Below are 20,129 nucleotides of genomic sequence, written 5' to 3' on the forward strand. Positions count from 1 at the left end.
ATAATCACACCTGCTCATGATCACAATCTAAATGAGATGAAGTGAAGCAGAGAGGCGGTAAAGCCCGTACCTCACAGTTCCCTCGTTTTACAATTGAGCTGCACCAGGTTTCACACCTTCATCGATATCAGTTCCCTAAATACGCCGGATTTTTGTTGTTTGTTGTGCCTTGCTCACAAACAAACCAATCAACAAATGGAGCTAATGAGCTGGAAGAATGAAAAACCTGACGAAAGTAAAAATCAATGCATCTCTGCAGAAGCTATCAAACCAGGTTTAATGTAAAATCACCTATTTTCACCAAATCACGTAGTTTACCCTAATAACTTTGATCATTCATTTCTATTCCAGTGAGCATCCACCTTCTCCCCAAACAACAATGTTGTCAGAGAACAAAAAATTGATTATGAAAGTATTTGTTCATGCAAAACACCCAAAACGGGCCGAGGGGAATACCAATCAGTTTAAGTATTCACTGGCTTTGTTGTTGGCGAGTACGATCAATGTGTGTGAACACCTTTCATCCGCTGAGGGATAAACATTGTGATGTCAAGAACCAGTGAATTACAGCAGGGGGAGAAACAAAGGCTGCGTTCATGGTTTATTTATTAAAATATGACAAAAGAAAACACACTTTGCTTCGTTAGGCTTTAAATTGAGATAAAAGTTGGGAAAACAGATCATTTAAAAGAGGCATTGAAGAGGATATATAAAGTAAACAGGTTTATATAAATGTAGCATGGATCTATGGAAGTTTTAAAAGTTTTACAGTGTCACATTTTCATCTGAGACAATGGAGACCCTGATTCAGGGACAAACAAATACACAAAAATATTACACATCTAATAAACATATATTGTCTCCCAAACAAAAGACATCGAAATACAAGTTTTCACACACAACTTATAATTTGACATTAAAAAATATTACTTTAAACTAGACAAATATATATATTCTATGAATCTTCCTCCAAACAAACAAGAGTATTCCGTCTAGAAAACCTAATCAGTTTTAATATTTTGTGACATCTTGATAAGCTTCTTTAGTTTTTGCATAATTTTCATAGTTGTAAACAGGATTAAACATTGGCTGTGAGATAAGGAAAGACATTTTACAATTATTTACAAAAGCATGTACAGAACTCACAAATATGCCCAATTATAGTAATATTTATCTGTATATTTTTCCTATTATAAAATAAAATGCATATATTTTCCTTATGTTAAAACGGAACATTTTCTTCAAAGGGGCAAATTAAACCTTTTTCTTTTAATTCAGAAAAAGACTCATCCGTTAAATACAGTAAAATCAAGCACCTGAAAAAGTGCATCCTCACATCAAGCAAACATGGAGCTCAATTAACTTCTTTGAACGAGTGGATTCTCAAGGACACGCGGCAGCCGCCATTGTAATAAAGTCGTCAAATGTGGGTGAGCGAGCACTGTAATCAATGAGAGAACGGGAAACACTCAGTGCAAGGTGAGCGCCCGTGGGATAACGAGAACACGGACGTCTTTCAACAAAAAACTCCGTCTCTTGGGCAAACGCCTAATTAAAGTGAGAGAGGGGTGAAGAGAGATTCTGCTGTACTGAAAAAGAAAATAAAGAAAAAGAGTAAAACGACAGAAGGAAAAGATGATTCCCTCCCTTGATGCTATTATTCCACAGTCTGCTGGGAGGCAGCGGTGGAGGTAATTAACTCTGCTGACATGTTGTGAATTCTGGATGCTCAGATAGGCTGATTGAAAAAAAAAGTCCCATTTAGGTTTCAATCTTTAAATTATCCGCGTCAGACCATATTTTTTCAGCGGTAATAACGCTGATAATCGCTGTAATTCTACATTCGGGCGGGAGATAACAGTCGAGGCTTATACGCTCGGGCAACAGGCGCTAACCGCCGAGCTCATTTCTCAGTTTGCTGTCGTGGAAAAATAAATAACCTGCTGTGTGGTCCACTTAAAGATGGAAAAACTAAAAATAATTACGAACGACCGCGAGGTTAAATGAAACATAAACGAGTGCATCACAGCGGAACTCAATCGGAAAATGTCACAGTGCTGCAGGGGAGTTCTGGGTTTGTGTAGTTTCAATGTTGTCGTCACCCTCAAGTGTGAAGGTTGTTCACATAATTAAGTTTGATTGCCCTCGGTTGCTGATTCGTCTCATGAGTTTAAAGTAAAGTAAATCTGTTGACTATTATCCGAGATATATACATATATGGAATCTATAGGCTATAAAGTTTATTGAAAAGTACAAATCTGCATTTTAACATCTGTAAATGTTAAATAGTTGAGATTTCTTTCACTTGATGACGTCTGTGAGTTCCAGGTGACAAATATTTCACTATAACAGAAATTACAGGTAGGGATGAAACTCTTCACATTATCTATATCAACTTTTCAATAAATGCTTTCTTAATAATTACATATTTGATATATAGAGTTGAAAAATATAATTGGGTAAATGTAAAACTTTATTTGTTCTCTGTACATAGTTGTTCGTGTTAGTATGGATATTTTCTTTCTGCTCCTGTTTTTATGCTGCTATTATTGTTGATATATATTTTTACATTTGTCTTGATATCATTTAATAATAATAATTATTTTATAACTTTTCCCATTAAATATTATGTCTACAAAATTTCAAACACATTTGAACAATCTTAAAAGTACAAATATTTTTTTTCTGCAACTTTAAATGAAAGTTGCAGAGTCACACAACCTCCAGGTTACACACAACTGAAGAGAGAAGCAGGTTTTCAGCTTTTAATGGAGTGCCTGCTTTGGCCTTGAGGTGAAAACAACCACTGAAGAACACTCGTGCTTTCAGGTGGGCACGAGCGCGTGATTTAAGATAATGGAACAAATTTATATTCCGGGGGAGACTTCTGACATAGAGACGACCTCTAATCTGAGGCTGTTCAGCTGCTCAACACGGCACCGTGTTCCCCAGTTAGTCTCTGACTGGGTCGGCTTGGTGTCAGGGCGCAGGGGGTTTTATTCTAGAGGAATTTTTCAGCGAGAACGAAGCAGAACAGTAAATTTTCCGGCCGAACAATGAGCTGAAACTCGCTGTGAAGTTCCATAAACTGTGAGAGGAGCGAATCTCTGCAGCATCATCACTATCGCTTTTGTTTTTTACATTGTCTTCACATTGTCATCATAAAAATATCAATTATAGCCGCTCAGAGAATTTTATGAGATTATATCTTATAGTTTTATGCTATTTATGTTCAGCATCTTTGTTTTCTGTAACAACCTGTCGATACAATAGTTAGGGTTAGATTTAAAATGCATATTTCATTTAAGGGAGACATATTTTAATTTAAATCATTGCCAGAAAAGGTTTTTATGATGACAATGTTCAGAAAACACTTTCCTTGATCCTCATTTCACCCCAGACAACAACACTGGAAGGAGAGAAAGAAAAGAAACACTGAACCAGCATCATACGTCTCCTTTAAAAGCTTCAAAAGGTAAATCAAGCCTTGGGTTTTATTGTGAAACAGAAACAGTAAATGCGGTATATTCCTCACCTCACATGGCCCCAACTGAAATCCCCCAGAAAATGTGTTTACGGGGACGAGATATTGGAAATGTTAAGATTTTTCCTTTGTCAGCAAACATTGCGAGAACCAGAAAAAGGACAGTTCTCCGTTTTCAAACCCTGAGGTCACGTGACATCTCTGCTCACGTTGCAGAAACATCAGACCGTCGCCGCTCGTGGCTTTTGATGGAAACGGGGCCAATATGGACTGATTGCTTTGCTCAAACAATAAACAAGGAATCTTGAAGATGGAGCATCAAGTAAAAACTCCAAAGCTCCTCTCGAGCCGTCACTGTCTCACATCTCGCTGAGAGTTGGAATCACAGGGTGAGAGAAACAAACTGATTTAGCTCAGAAGAAAAAAAAAACTGAATCCTGCTCGAGTTGGAATGAATCCTGACTGAGAAACAAACAAATCAAAAACAAGTTACACGTCAATGTCAACGGCTGCTTTGGCGTTTGAATGATAAAAGTGTTTGCCTTTGAAAAACAGAATGTTGAAGTACCCGGCAACACTTGTACACAGCAGCGTGAGAAACTCAGAGACAGACGAGAAATACTTGTTTACCGCCCCCCCCCCCCCAGACATCTGTGATGTCAAAGTGATATAACGGTCTAAATAAATGGAATTGGAAAAGATGACTGTGACACAACCTCAGATCATTTTCCACGGGGGGGGGGGTCGTCTGGAGTGGACGTACTGAGGCCATTAGTATAATTGGAAGCCGGTTCGGATGTAAGACAAGAGTTTTAATAAATCAATGAAGTTGATCCGAGTGTCAACAGAGAACAGCAGTGCTGAACTGATCCGTATGACACCGTGCTTTGTGTTCTTCAGGCTGTTACACTGTGTTAAAGGACCAGAGCGAGGAGACAGCAGCTGAGGTTGGCTTGACAAACTGTGAAACTGTTCAACACTGTGTTTTCAGGAACAGATAAAACCCTGATGCCGATGAGCACATTTCAAATTTAAAGGTTTTAAAGCTCAGTTAAAGAAACGCGGTCGTAGTTGCTGAAATAGAACAAGCACATTGTTCACATTTTTATTTGAAAGGCCTTGAAAACCTACAAGATGAATCTCATTCAAAGTTCCGTTGGTCATTTCCTTGAGAGGATTAAAGTGGGCACAGCTCACAAAACTGAGACGTCACAGAATTTGGACCAATCAGGATCTAGACCCACTTTGAACCCGTTAACACATGTCCTGTCACCCCCTGATTAAACACACATGCAGATTTAGATGTTAAAAAAACTGCACAGCCATTTTAGTTTGTGATTCCACCAGATAAAGAAGTCTGACTTAACCTCTCCACCGCTGCCCGCCCCCAGTAAGTTGAATTCCACCCGTACCAATTGTCTGGCAGAGGGAAACATTCCATGAAAAAAACAAAAACAAGCAAGAAGGCTAAGAAACCCACATTTTCCGGTCTGTGATCTCTGCTCTGTTCCAGGATCAGCGGGGCGCCTGCACACAACAACCAGTGCAGTCGCAGTGGAGTTCGATTAGCTACATCAATTATTTATATGTTCTGGTGCAGCAACAAGTCAAACAGCGTGTTCGGTGCAGCGTTCAGGTTCCAAAACCTCAGATTAAAAAAATAAAAGAGAAACAATACGATTATAAATTGAGACTGATGCCACGACTGCCACTGAACAGACGGAAGGGAGGACTTGTCGTCCATTATTTACAGTCGATGAAACATGCATTGAGATCTGAACCCCCCCCCCAGTGGTGGTTAAGAGACAGCGGCAGATGGAGAGATTCATTAATTTGAGTAATCACGGCGAGTTGACACCTCCACCTCTACGGTTACACGGCCGACATATGGTTCCACTTCTGGGCTAGAACGTGACATTTCCTTTTATTAGACTTTGATTAGTTTCCACCTCCGATAGTCACTTCTTGGCATTTGTGAATAATTCATCAGCTGCTTAATGGGCGTTATAAAAGTGCGCTTGGTTTAAAGCTAATCCACCTAAGTATACACAATAACCGAAAAAGGCAGGAGTATAAAAATCAGCTTTACGAGCCGTCGCCATTGTCCACGTCTCTTTGTGAACAGGTTTCCTTTGAGAGGTTATTATTCCACAGTGAGTCCACACTTCTATAGCATCAATGCCTCTGCAGGAACATTTCATGATTGGATCCTCGGGAGCCTTCAACATGCAACATTCCGCAACTCTCTAAAGAAATCTGTTATACAAGGTTGTAGCCCCAAGTACGGACTACAGGGAATTATTTCTCTTAAAAGGATTACATCCGCTAGACAAAGAAAATACCTTCTCACACTTTACTGCATTTCTTTGTCCTGGAAGCGCAATATTTAGATATGGGTTCAAACACATGGGCAAAAGAAAGTAGTGCTGACTCCAAATCTCCAGAGCGGCACGTGGGGTTTGATCATTTGTGGACTCCAGCTACAGCGTGCGTACGCCAGAAAATGAGAATGTTCCACAGAAGTGAAACATCGATTTGCAGTAAATGTAGCCTCAACGAGTGAATTCAATTATAGGACGGATACCCCACAATGCCCCGCTACAGTGTGGACTTCTGAGTTAATTATTTGGTTGACTAATGTGACGGCCTTGAGCTAGAGCAAGCAAGCAAAACCCATTTTTTCCCTTTTTCCTCCATTGTTCTGGGAAGAAAAGGCAGCAGCAGGTGGCGAGGGCAGGTTCCTCTCAGAAGGGTCGGGGCGGAGGTGATTGATCAAAAACTGGGATGAAGGAATTTGCGAAAATCAAGACTTCCATTGTGTCAAACTTTTCAATATCACATCACAACATGTGGCAGATTCAGAAAGCTCTCAGACATCTATCCATCCGTCTGTATGTGGCTAACATATCTCAAGAACAGGCCTGTGTATTGTTAAGTGCACAAGGACGTGCAGAATTTAATTTGGTGCGATTTGGACACACTATTCGTTCAGTGTGGATAAACTTTGAGTGAACAGTGGACCGGTGCTCTGAAGCAGCGCTGGCTGACACTTCTCAGCTCATCAACAGTGTTGTTTACAACAGCGGATTCTCCACTTTGGGCTGCTGCGCCCTAAAGGGAGCTCCACTGAACTGGAAATGGTGAACAACTCTTTGTGACAGGCTCCAGCCAAATTCCTAAAACACACGTTTCCACCTCGTCATTAGGGCTCATTTAATCTGGATTGTTGCCAAAATACAGACGGTTTAATCCGTTTAAATTAAATCGACGATAAAAGAATAGGAACCAAAAGGGTGAGGTGGTGCGGAAACTTTCTGAAGTCACTAACAATCACATGATGCAGTGAGTTGCGTTCTACTCGAAAGCCTCATAACAACAAATACAACTCTTCACACACACACACACACACACACACATACATACACACGAGTGCCCACTCACACCAGAAAGTAACACAGCAAAATCCATGTCTGCTTAACAGTCACATAGTCGGTGCTAGAAGCCTCGAGTACAAACAAGAGAACAGAAGCTGAAGTGAGATAAGCCCGGCTCTAATGACGACTCTGTCTATATACATCTAAACACATATAATGGTGATTTAATGCTACAGGTTATGTAGAATTTAGAAAGATGTCTGCAGAAGTCAGGACGTTTGTATGATTGATGAGTTGCATGATTAAAAAGTCCAATGCATTGACACGATTGAATTTGTGATGAATTACATCCAGTAACACAGTTTAGTTGACGTGAAGCATTTGTCTCTTCATTCACTTCCATTTGAATTAGCAGCCGGTCAGATATCATCCGGTTTTCATAAACAAAAGTCTGTGTTTAACCCTCGTCTGTGTTTAATCAACTCTGATTATGGAACCTGGTGTATGAATGAACCATCATTTAATATAAACACATCATGAAGCTCCACACATATATATGCTGCTTCCATGACTGAATCCATCACAGGGATTCTACAGAAATGAAGAGATTCTGGTCTGAATGCTGTTTTAAATACTGATGTGACTGAGCACTCGCTCCCACCGCTGTAATTCACCATTTCCTCATTAAGTCAACAAACAAGAAAGTTGATTTATGACCCCGGGGGCGGCACGGGAGGCATTAAGCCCACATAACATGTACCACTTATGAGCACGACTGTTGTCTGCCAAGTGTGAGTAGCGGTGCGAGCACAGAGCAGGTGCTGCTGGGAGAGAAACGCACTAATCAGCCCGTCAGCTGACCCTTGGTAAATTACAGGCAGCACACGGAATAAAAACTAATTTCCCTTCATGTCCGTGAGTAAAATAAACAAGGACAAACCCAACGAGGTAACTCGACCCTCTTCAATTATGGAAATTATTAGAGGTCTGAAGAGAAAACACCCTGATGTTCAGATTAAAAAGTATTTTAAGGTCAAACGAGCTAAAAGTTTGAGGGACAGTGCAGCAGAATAACCTTTTCTCTGTGATATTTGTCTTCCTTAGTTATTGGCATTTCATAAACACCTCTTTTGTTAGACTCAGAGGTGATTAATCATCTCTGACGTCTAAATCATCCACAGCTTAAATCAGCGACTTGATGATGCCTGAGGCCGTTTTGTCCCCTTGTGTTTGTGCAGATTCATCCCCCGGATGATGAATGCACATCAGACTTCACCGGAGAACAGAGGGAATCCATCAGCACACACAAACTCTGTGATACAGGCAGTTGGGCAAACTGTCTCTGAAGAGCTGAAGCTCGAACTCAGACCTGTACATGTTAAAGATGATTGAGGAGTGAAGCTTGGTAAGGAGACGAAGCAGAAGACCAATCCCTCAACAAAAAAAAAAAACATTCTGCTTTTCCTCCCTTGGATCGAAGAAGAAAAATTCAGTCCAACAGACAAAAGCTCACTTTCTGCCACATGCAGTTTTTGTCGCCTCGCGATGCGAGTCGCTGAGTGAAAGGACACACCAGTGAGATGAGCCGAAGGCTGCCACTGTCAGAACAGCACAGTGTCTGGTTCTGGCTCAGCAGAGCAGCTGCTTTGATGCCCTGGGTGCAAAGACAGCTGAGTGTATTTTCTCACATCCCTCGCAGAGCACGGCATGCTGGGAAGGCCACGGCACGGAGGAGGCTTCAGCAGAATCATTGGGAGAAGCAGGCCTGTGGGTAGAAAATAACTTTTGAAATTATCTTTGAATTTTTCCATTTTACTGCAGTTGTTATTTTATTAAACGTCTGTGCACCACAGCTTCTCTCACAGGTTCAGGTTTGGATATTAACTATTGGCTTCGGAGTGGAAATGCAGCTTTGCAGGTTAACTTGTTGGTTAATTCAGGGGAAGCCAGAGAGTGAAGCACAGTAATTGGAGAGTTGCCCTCTACCGAGCACACCGCTCTACCTCTGCAAACTCCTGGATTAGAGTCTTTTATGAAAAAAAAAATGTGAAATAATTTATTCACCTAAATTAGTCAAAAATTCATCTATTTTCAGTCAGGAACACTTATAATTGGTGTTCAGGGTTTAAACTGGGACCTCGCTGTGCTGCCACATGCCCGCGGTAGAGAGGACGCCTCCTCACCCTTCAGAGTGCATACATGAAAAGACTGCATCCACATTATTAAGTCTTAACATTACGTTTGTTTAGGACTGTAGCCACACACGGTTCTCTAGAATCTCGATGAAGCGTTCTATGATTGGCTTTATGAGACACAGAAAATGATATTGTCTGCATCCACTGACTAGAGGGCAGCACATGAGTCAAGCATTTCTGACGAAAAACATGGCGTCAGTTTTGTCCGATATGTTTGTATCAGTAAGATTACAGAGGACTTGTACAAAGAAGGTTCCATCCATATCCACATACATATCTAAATTTGAGTTTAAATGAACCTTTAGTAGTAAAAAGCAAGATCTGGAGTGATTCTAGCTAACCATGAAAATAATGAGGACGGTGTTTCATCCCTACATCCTGTTTCCTCATCCAATAGAAAGCTTGGATTTGTCCGGTGAACTTAATAAAAACCATTTGGATCAATGGTTAAGTCTTTAAATAAGAAATCATTCGGTTTAAACTCTGCATAATTTTACCTCGATTTACAATTCAATACAGAAACATTTATATATAATGTTTTTGTTACACTGCTTGTACCATTATGTATAAAAAAGCATATATTGATAAGAGAAGAAGAATCCTCACCGTCTCCGTCTCCAGGCTCTGGGAAGACATCATCCTCATCCCACTCATAATTCTCATCAACGGAGGCCTTTCTCCTGGAGAGGTCACAGAGCATCACATTATACCACAAGTAAATACAGATAGGAGCCTTTCACATGCTCACTCATTAACATCTGGGAATGGCCGAGGACTCCAAGTAAACAAAACATCTCTTCCAGCAGAGATGTACTACTGTGTGTTGTCAGATACTTCTTTTGCAAGTAATGGATGTTTGTTGAATCAATTTCAGATCATTTAAATGCTTATTCTATTGTTTTTGACCTGAAGTCAAAGCCTGGTGTGCTAACTGAATAGGGAACTCATGCATTTCAATACAGTTAAGTGCAAATGTGTAAAAAAGTATCATTGTCTTGGAAATCTGCTAAATTTAACTTTGACTACTTGGAAAATAATTCAAATCTAAAATCCTGCACCTTTCTTTATTTCCTCCTGTAATATTATATTGGACATTGTATATTAGCTTCACCTTGAAAGTCTAATACATATATCGACCACACAAAATCCTGCCGTGCCACAAATGCGAGCCCCCCCACATTTTCCTCTTTGAAAAATAATTTCTCATATTCATCATATTCATTACGTCCTTAATACCTTTGGCCGTGTTCAATTTGGTGACTGTGCTTGTCCTCTGTGTTAAACTGGCTCTCCTCCACAGTCTCAGGTGAGCTGGTGAGTGTTGGGGACAGGTGGCACAGCGACAGGCGTCCGTTAGCCGGCTCCATGCTGCCTCGGCCGCTGCTGGCGTAGCTGCTGTAGTTGCTCCCGGACTCCAACCCTCCCTCGTAGCCTCCTGCCTCCACATCCAGTGCCTCCTGGCCATTGTTGTGGGGGGGTAGGCATCTAGAAGCTTCCCTGGTGGTGTCTGAGTAACCCTCTGCATCGTCCACGGCCTCCTGGTGGTAAGCGATTGGCCATGTGGCAGAATTTGGAAAGACGTGGTCCTCAGGTTTTGGCTCATAGTGGCGAGGCACGTCAGGATTTGGAATAAAGTTCTCTGGACTGCTGCCCAAGGATAAAGTGTGGACGGCAGGAGGTGAACAGGAGGCATCTTGGGTAGCAGAAGGAGAATTTACAGGAGACTTTTTGGTAGGAAAGCTCTGTGGTTCCCAGAATAGAGTGTCTTCATGACACGAGGATGCCACAGAACAGTTCTCTTGGCTCAGTGACTCTATCCACACATCAGGGGTTGGGAAATTGGGTTCTTTCCGTCTCCTTGAGTCCAGGCTACGACTTCGCCGCTTCGAGTCCCAGACTTTGGATCCCCTGGTCCCAGATCTGCAGAGTTGTGCTTCTGGACGTTGTGGAGAACTTAGAATCGGGTCCACACAGGTAGGAGTGCGGCAGTTGAAGCTGATGCTCCTCCTCGCGTCTTCATACCGGCCTCTCTGAGTCAGCGAACGCCCGTGTTGCACATGAGAGGCGATTCTGTGGTGCAGCATCGGCCGCGTTACACATACGTCCAGCTCTGGCTCATCCACGCTCATCTCAGCACATGCATCACCAGCTGTGGGCCTGTGGAACGAGGCCTCTGCTTCTACAGAAACTGCATCGATAGGCGAATATGAGTTTTCTGGGTATTCACTTCTACAGAAAGACGACATTGAGAGGCTGCCATGACTGAGGCTGTTCTGTCTCTGTGCCTCAGAGCGTGAACCATTTGTTTGCATTTCTAAGACTGTGGATTGTGGTGAATGATCAGAGCCCCGAGGTGCTGCCTCTGCTCTTTCATGTCTCTGGCGCTTTGCGGGGAGATGTGGGACAGTTAATGTGTCTCTGGAAAAACTGCCTGCCTCCGCACACTGGAGTGGGGTCTGACTGGTGAATGATGGAGTGAATTGGTGGTTGCCAGACTTAAAACAAGAGGCAATCGCAGGTGAAGATGCGCCGAGCGGAGGAGAGACAAGTGGACGGCCTTCCCAGTGGGCAGAGGATAAAGATAAAGGGCTAACGGATAAACCACAGCTCTTCCTGCTTCCCTGAGGGTATCTGTGTGGCAACGTGCTGCTCTTACACTTCCAGACAAACTCCTCATCGCCAGCCTCTCCTCTCTCCCAGTCCGTCTGCTCCCTCTTCATCTCCCTCATCGAGCCTCTGTCTAGCGTGTAACTCTGCAGCTCCCTCTCCAGCTCCTCCCTCTCCTGAGCCAGTTTCAGGCAGCGACTCAGGTTCCCTCGCTCCCGCTCGTGCTCCATCTGCAGCACCAGGGCGCTGGCTGTTGTGGACGGCTGACCCAGGCCGGATCGGATATGTGGGAGCACAGGGAACGTGGGAGTTACTCCTCGGCCTTGGTGAGGAATGGTGGTCAAACTGGTGTTGGAGCATAGGCTGCTCATGTCGGGAAAGCCGTCGCAGCTTGCCTTCTGATTCCAGATGTAAGGATGGGGCAGGTGCCGGACCATGCCACAGACTTGGCTTGTGGAGGTGGCCTCCGCTGGTTTGAGAGGAGGGAGATCAACAGAAAGCACAAAAGGTCGTTCTTTCCTGTCTTCCCCTCCGGAGTGCAGCGACACAGACCTTCGGACTCTGCTGCCCTGCTGATACCTTAAACTTTTCCTGCTGTGAACACTTAATGTGTCAGGGTCATAAGGTGTGAAGCGCCCGTCTGGACCCCTGGAGATCAACTCAATCGGGGGAGAAATGGGGGAGGAAGTTGTCCTGGTGAGACGGCCCCTGCTGGGGTATGACGGGAGATGCTTCCGCCGATTAGGATTCTCAGCGCCGGAGGAGAAACAGTCTGTCTGCGAGGAGGAGGAGGAGGAGAAGGTGGCAGTGGTGGTGGAGGAGGAAGTGGTGGGATAGAGGCTGCTGGCTGGAAGAAGGCTTTTCTTCAGCACACTGTCTGGACTACCGGTGCCTGGAGTCTTTCTGTGAGAGAGAGAGAGAGAGGGGGAGGGAGTGTGGGTGACGGAAGAAAATTGTAAAGAAAAATCGGAGGTGTGAGAGGAAGAGAAACACAACCGGAGAAAATAAGATTTGAGTGAGAGTGAAGGAGGGGGCCGGAGACGTGGAGACTGAGCGTGACCATGCATTCCAGCAATACATGGAAATGAGGAAGAGAAGGAAGATGTGAAGGAGGAAACAAGCGAGTCGCTGGCATTTCCACCATTTTTGAGTTTTGTGTGGAAAGCAGAGGGAAAGGTCAACGGGAGGTTTTATCATGAAATGATGAAGGGGTACTTACATGGATGGGGAGCGTTTATAGATGGCTGGAGGGGGTTCTGAAAGGGAGGGAGAGGGCAAGATGGTATCGGACCCATTAGGATACAACCACACTGACCAAGAAGTAAAAACATAATCAACCCCAATAGGAGCCCATTAAACGGCCCGAGGCACCCGGGCTTGTCCAAAAAGTTAATTACACTTACATTTATCAACCACTAATGAGAAATTACCCTAATTAGCAAGTAATGTAAATGACATCAATAACTTTTACAAGGGAATGGACGAGCAGGAGACAAGAGGAGCGCCAGATCCATGCAGAGGGGTATGATTTATGTAATGGATTGAAAGTGCCTTCAATATTTTATTGAATAAATGATGATATTCATGATGCAGTTCATCAAAGTGAGTGTCTGCTAAGTCTCAGGAGGGGGGGGGGACACTTTACCATCCTTCTTCTTTCTGCGGCGCTGGTTCCTCCTGTGGCTGATGACACAGGCGGCCCCCAGCAGCAAGACCAGTGCCAAGCACATGAAGCCGACCCCGCCCAGCACGCCGGCCAGTAATGGCTCCGGGACGAACTCCAGGAGCGGGGATGTGCCGGGGTAGATCTCAATCGCTGTGACATCATTTCATCAGTGATGTAATTCAGGGGAAAAGGAACATAAGCAGTGAGCCGAGTGAGAGTGTAGAGTCAGCTATGACTATAAAAAACTAGAAACAATTTAGTGAAAGGAAAAGTTTCTTTCCACCGTTGAAACAAACTTCACAAGAATACATTGTCAACATGCATTTTTGACTTTTAAATAATGTTATTAACTTTAAAAATACAAATCTGCAGTCATTGCAAAAATGTTTAGAACAGACACTGCACTAGTGAATCTATAAATTCAAAATATAAAAAGATATGTTTTAACATTACTTTTCATTCAAGAGAAGAAACGCTTTGTTCATCAAGTTGTACAGTTATCTGATCATAAACCGCCTGGGATCCGTCTGTTTGACAACTCTCTGCCGTGTCTCATTCACATTCCAGTCACATTCTCTATAGAATCAGAACAGACGAGTATCAATTCCATCACTAGCCCTTTTGAAAAGTTATTAGTGGAGCTATTTCTATCATCCCGCCGCCTAATGGACGGCGTTCCCTGGGGCCCTGCTCTAATTTGGATCCAACACTGGGAACATTGGGACGGGAAGAAATAGAGGAGGAGAGAAAAGGAGTTTACAGAAGGAGAATGAAAGAGGGGGAGAGGGGGAGAGGGGGGTTGAAACAGAGGGTGGGGCGGGGAATACGTAAGGGGGCAAGGTTGCTGTGGAACACCTACCCATGGTGGAGACATTGACTGATGGACTGGGCTCGCTCAGCAACTCCCCGCGACGAGATAGCAGCCGCAGCTCGTACACACCATCCTGAGGCCAGCATCCACACACACACACACACACACAAACACACACACACACACACACACACACACACAGGCACACACACACACACAGACACACACACACACACACACACACACACACACACACACACAGGCACACACACACACACAGACACACACAGTGGGGAGGACAGAGGATGAAACCACACTTTGTCAACACGGGACTGTGCCTGCAATGCTAATGAAGTTCATTTGAATTCAAGTAGGCCTATATAGGAGAGAAAAAAGGGAGGATGAAAGGAGTGGAAAGCAGAAACGGCAGCACACGCAGATTGAGAGACAACAGAAAAAGTGATAACTGCCACATCCAGTGCTTGAGACTGAGACTCTACACGGAGGTATAGCCTAGATACAAATCTCTAAGGCATTCAACAATCACCGTGGACTGATTAGTCCCAGAGGAAGCGGAGCGGGGGGGTTTGTTACCTTGTGCAGATCCGGAACCACTATCTTGCTACTGTTGGCAGCGATGTCCTCCACCAGATTAAACCAGTCCTCTTGCTGGGCACGGGACTGGAGAACAAAACCCGTGATGGGGGGGCGCTGCTCTTCAGGAAGGGCCCACTGCAGGACGACACCTGCTGGCCCCTGATCAGCTGACAGCGACACGGGAGGTTTTAGTTTGCTTCTCCTCGGCAGAGGATCTGTCACATGGAGGGGGGGGGGGGGTTGGGGTGAGAAAAGAGCCGATCAGCTGATCAGCCGGATGCGCTCGGGCGGAACATTTTAACCACAGCGTTGGAAATTGCTTCTGTCACAGATGTTCAACCATCAGGGTGTGAGGGGGAAGGACTGGGGTCGAGGTTCGAGTCTCACAAACCTGAAATTAGCAGTTCACTGTTCGATGAAGAACAACATGGTGTTTCTTAGCTTTTACTGTACCATACACGTTTCCTGCTGCAACGTTTTAATCACAAAACACTTTGAGCTTGAAGAATTGATGCATCCAGGACTGATTGTGGTGGGATTTATGACCAGTACTGCACACAACCACCAGGGGGGGGCGATCAACATGTTTTGGCTTCACTTTTTGGGAGCTATGTCATCCATGCATATCTACAGTCGATGGTTTTAGACCCGTGCAAAAAAAAGGAAGATGTAACTTGAGTTGCACGGAGCGATCACATCTCAACCTGGACACTGAGACGCAGGTGTGAATGTAATCAGGTTAAAATCGACTCTAGATACGATCCGGAAAGAAGGAGATGAACTTTAATAGAGAGCGTAAATGGAGTCAACAGCCGCGCTTGTTGCTCTGCGAGGCTGCACTTAGAAACAGAGGTGGTTAGAGGCAAATGCTAACATGCTCTGACAATGCTAACACCCTGACCTTTAGCAGATGCCGCTTGATGGATCAAAGTTGTGTCTACTCTTCCTGAGAGGGGACACAGACGCCTGCACCCGACTTCTTTGTGAATTTGTTCCAGAATTCGCTTTGACTGACGGACAAACATGGACGTCCGTGCAGCCGGAGGTTTGAGATAGAGAAGTTTACATGTGGCCAAGAGAGGAAGGAAGCGTAAAGTAAAGCTTGGTCCCAGAGGCTGAACTGGGATCGTCCAGAAGTGTTAAGGAGCGGCTCCTTCTTCTGTGGTCGGGCACAAACTGTGGCTTTTGGCTCGCATATTTAATAGACAACAGCCAAGCTTAATTTTGGCCTTTGGGCAAGTTACTCATGGAAATAAATTTCATTAACCACAGCTCATATAATCTGCTCCTGGCAACATCTGTCATTGAGCTGAAAAGAGAGACGACGGAAATGCGAAAAGCCTGCGAGCTAAATGTTTCATATTTTCTTCATTACCGATAAAAAAGCCTGAGGAGAAACACAGTCTGTGGTCCGAGACTTTTGAGATGAAATTGGGAACGTTACCAACCTAAAGTCCGCGCGGTGGCGAACTCGCTGAAGGGCCCCGTGCCCATTTTGTTCTGCGACAGGATGCTGAACTGGTAATCGGTGGCGGCGGACAGTCCCGTCACCTGCAGCCTGGCGCCGGAGGACGGGGCCACGGGCACGGAGAACCACGCCTGCTTCTCATCACCATTATCACCGCCCGCTGAAATCTTCTTCACCCTGCCGAGAGCGGGAGAGACCGAGTGATAAGAAGTGAGAACAAAAAAGCGGCGGGGAACTCTGGGAGTCTGGTTTTATGAAACATGACAGAAAAGTAGGTTTCATTAATGATTCATGTTCATCATCGAATTCGAATTTGTGGCAAAGACAGCTCTGACATTTCCCTGCTGCTGCAGAGACAGCCTGCTCTCTCATTATTTATATATAATTACAGAAATGTATATATCTCAGATGTTTAGGTTCTTACCATAGCTGACATGCCTCAGATCTATTTACACAGAGCTCTTCTTCATACATTAATATCAAAGAAAGCTTTTCTTGGTTTTCAAAGAAACAGGCTGTTCAGAAGTGATATTTTCTTTTATGATCAAAAAGAAATGGATAGAAAATTACTCACATTGACATAGTTGTGACATCTTCTCCTTTATAATAACAGGTTCATGTAAATGAAGCATAATAAACTCTGCCAAGGTCATCTGCATTTATTAGTTTAAATTGTCTGTTTGTCAGGATTACACAAAAGCTACCGGACAGATTACCATGAAACTTAGTGGAAGGCTGCGGTACAGGCCAGGAAATAACTCAATATATTTGGTACAGATCCAGAAATCTTATTTTCAGAAATAAATAATTTCATTCAATTCATGGATCCAGACACAAAAATAATAAATGAAACAATCCTGCATGTTAAGGGGACTGATATTTATGAGCAGTTTGTTACCGAACCAAATTAAAATCCTGATCCAGTGAACTTTAATGTGGTTTCACAATGAGACTGCAGGGCCTTCGGGGGAGGTATGCACTCTACTTGTTACCTTTCTACTTCAAGTATGTCCTTTTAGCTTTCACAACTGTAAAACATGTCTGCTATCATTATTATCCTTCATGAGAAAACTCAGAGACAGCTGCGGTTGACGTGCCCAGGGGAAAACATTCCCTCTACCCTGTGTTAAACCTCTTACACCATCCGGCAAAGAAAAAAAACAAAGTGTTGATTGGCTGACTTCTCATAAAACAGAGCATCTACCTCCTGATCTGTGGCCGTGACACGTCGAGCTGTCAGACACTTCAGAAGCTTGTTTACATTGATCTATTTTTACTCTTTTAATGTAATTTCTATTTATTTCTATGCCGCTTGAAGCTGCGGCGATGACCCACTTCCCTCTCAGGGATTAAGATAGCTCATCTCATATTCATCTGATGTTCGCTCGCAGGTTACAATGTGATTAACGCGAGCATTACGAGAACTTTTCTGGATACTCAAAGGGAAACACAATAATATATATATTTTTAGATATTAGATTAGGGAAACTTTAAAAACACTTAAAAACATTTTACTGGAACAACCCTCGCTTTGTGGTACATAATGTCCGTTCACTGTAAGTGTGATACGAGGAGGATTTTTGTATTTAATGAAAACAGTCTTTAAAATATGGTTCTGGTTGTTTTTTATCCAACCGGCTGCAGCTGGACTTCCCTTTCATCCAATCGTTCTCTTTTTAAATTAGCACATGCACATCTAAAACACTGTGTTCTTGTTTTCCAAGCCAATATATAAAAAAGCCTTGATTTACAAGAAACCAACGTCTTGTGCTCTGTGCAGTCGGTAAACTCCCATGGCAGCCAGCATGGCCACTGCATTACAAAGCTATGTTCTGCAGCAGAGTGGTTTTTTTTTCCATTTTTTTTTTATTGTAGCTGCCAAGAAGTGATAACAGATAAATGAATTCCTCATTCCAGAGATCAATAGTGCAATACCAGCGTTGTCGAAGGCTGCCATGGCTACAGCACGAGAAGAAAGTGGGAGGCTTCACTCACCAAACTGCAAATGTCTGCGCGGATCCTCCATCAAAGCCGGCCTCCCAGGACACGTTGGCCTGCCTCACCCCGGGAGAGACGGACAGAGAGGTAGCCGGATGGGGACTCGTGCCTGTAATGGAGCAAGCGGAGAGAGAGAGTTGATGGAAATCAGCCAGCACTTCAAACTACCTGATACCACTAGAGTTTAGAGGCCATCTCTGGATGTGCCACATTTATCCGTCGGAGTCGGAGCGGAGGAGACAGGCATCCGTCCTGTGCCGGGTGTAATAGGAGGGTTCATAGAAAGCAACATGGAAAGATACATAAATAAAATATGTGGGAAGCCTCGAGGAGTAGCAGACTGATTTTTGAATTTTGAATTATGTCAGATGCAGGGTTCATACACATTTTGACCAATGGATTTAAACTAACAATGAGAATTTCAAGTCCTACAGTATACCTTAAATTACACAAACCCAAGTATGCCTGCTTATATTTTTAGCGTATTTCTTTAAAGCATATGAATTATTTAAAACTCAGCATAAATTAACGACATGAAAATATGAATATAACAAAATTCCATGACTTTTCCAGGTTTTTCATGACCGTAGGAACCCTGCAGATGGGAAATCGTCCGGTTTGCACTCACCGAGGACAAAGACGTGTGTGCTGGCCTTCACCGAGGCCACGCGGTTAGTGACACTGCACTCCCACGCCCCCTGGTGGTCCTTGGTGAGCGGCTGCAGCAGGAGGGAACCGTTGGGCTCGATGGCGTAAGCGATGCTGCGAGTCAGGTCCACCTACGAAAAAAACAAACAGGTCAGTTAAAACACACAAAGTGTGAGGAAAATAATGACATTTTCAAAATCACAATATAATTGAACAAGCTCTATTAACTGTGCAAGTGTCATCAATCAACTGAGAATAGCTCCAGCTACCAATTAAGTCTACCCAGAGCATAATGAAGCTTCACACATGTCTGCCATTGGGTCTGTCACTGTCAGCTCTATCTTTATACTCTGACTTCATCTACAATAATGGTCATCGATAACAACAATTATCCTTTATCGGTGAAGAATGAGGAGATGTCACCACAAAGCAGTCACGTGATTTCTGTTTACCGTCATTCAGAGCAGCAAAGAAACAGAGAGAGACCTGAACCCTAGAAACAGAGTCTATTGTGAAAGGTGTCAGTTTTTATGTGTTACAGTAGAACTCAAATCAACATGGCTGTGAACATATCTCTTTTCAGTCTATTCACATGTGAAAAATAGGCGAGATGCCGAAACCCTAGAAGAGCAGCGAGGCGAGAGACCCACACGTGTCCGTTCTAGCGTGTTAACACCCGGTGCCAAAATGTAAACCAAGATGTTTGGAACACATCAATGGACACGCACACAGGCATAGAAGAGTAAAACGCACACAGGCTGAAAATCAGTGTGTTGCACCTCTGAACGAACCCAGCATCGATACATGGACGACAATATTCTGATATTAACCAGTGAAACAATATTCTGATATTAACCAGTGAAACAATATTCTGATATTAACCCCTTAATGCCTGAATTAATTTCCACTTATATTTCAAAAAACATATTTGTGTTTTTGGCCTGTCATACATATGCTTAATTATGTGGAGATTGTTAATTTCAATATATCATATACAATAGATATAAATTTAGGTATGAGGCAAATTAGCGACATTTGATTGGAAAAAGCAACATAACAGCATATGTTGAATAACAGCATAGGTTTCTGTACAATCATTGCTGTTCCATCATTACAGTATTTCATATACAGCTTAATACCTCAAAATAACTTTGCTGCACAGTCCCAAGGGGCTAGTATGTGTTTTCCACTTCGACTACTAGATGGCGGCAGAGTGCTTCCAATGCCTTCCTTGGTATGTGTAGTATTTGCACCATCAGGCACATTTGTCATCTCGGCGTC

General features: G+C 43.5%; 1 protein-coding gene across 1 annotated transcript in view; it reads right to left on the minus strand.

Annotated features, from left to right (window-relative positions):
- Positions 1 to 589: 589 nt before the first annotated feature.
- The window catches only part of igsf9a (immunoglobulin superfamily, member 9a), a 51,852-nt gene continuing 32,312 nt past the window's right edge, over positions 590 to 20,129 (minus strand). The window contains exons 12-21 of the mRNA XM_062412377.1: positions 18,829 to 18,979; positions 18,198 to 18,309; positions 16,183 to 16,379; positions 14,732 to 14,949; positions 14,186 to 14,270; positions 13,306 to 13,476; positions 12,880 to 12,916; positions 10,290 to 12,563; positions 9,660 to 9,733; positions 590 to 8,623 (exon numbers count right to left, since the gene is read on the minus strand). Coding sequence (XP_062268361.1) covers positions 8,460 to 8,623; positions 9,660 to 9,733; positions 10,290 to 12,563; positions 12,880 to 12,916; positions 13,306 to 13,476; positions 14,186 to 14,270; positions 14,732 to 14,949; positions 16,183 to 16,379; positions 18,198 to 18,309; positions 18,829 to 18,979 — 3,483 coding nt within the window. The 3' untranslated portion in view covers positions 590 to 8,459. The remainder of the gene's footprint in view (positions 8,624 to 9,659; positions 9,734 to 10,289; positions 12,564 to 12,879; positions 12,917 to 13,305; positions 13,477 to 14,185; positions 14,271 to 14,731; positions 14,950 to 16,182; positions 16,380 to 18,197; positions 18,310 to 18,828; positions 18,980 to 20,129) is intronic.

This window comes from Platichthys flesus, chromosome 19 (genome assembly GCF_949316205.1).
Source record: "Platichthys flesus chromosome 19, fPlaFle2.1, whole genome shotgun sequence".
NCBI lineage: Eukaryota > Metazoa > Chordata > Actinopteri > Pleuronectiformes > Pleuronectidae > Platichthys > Platichthys flesus.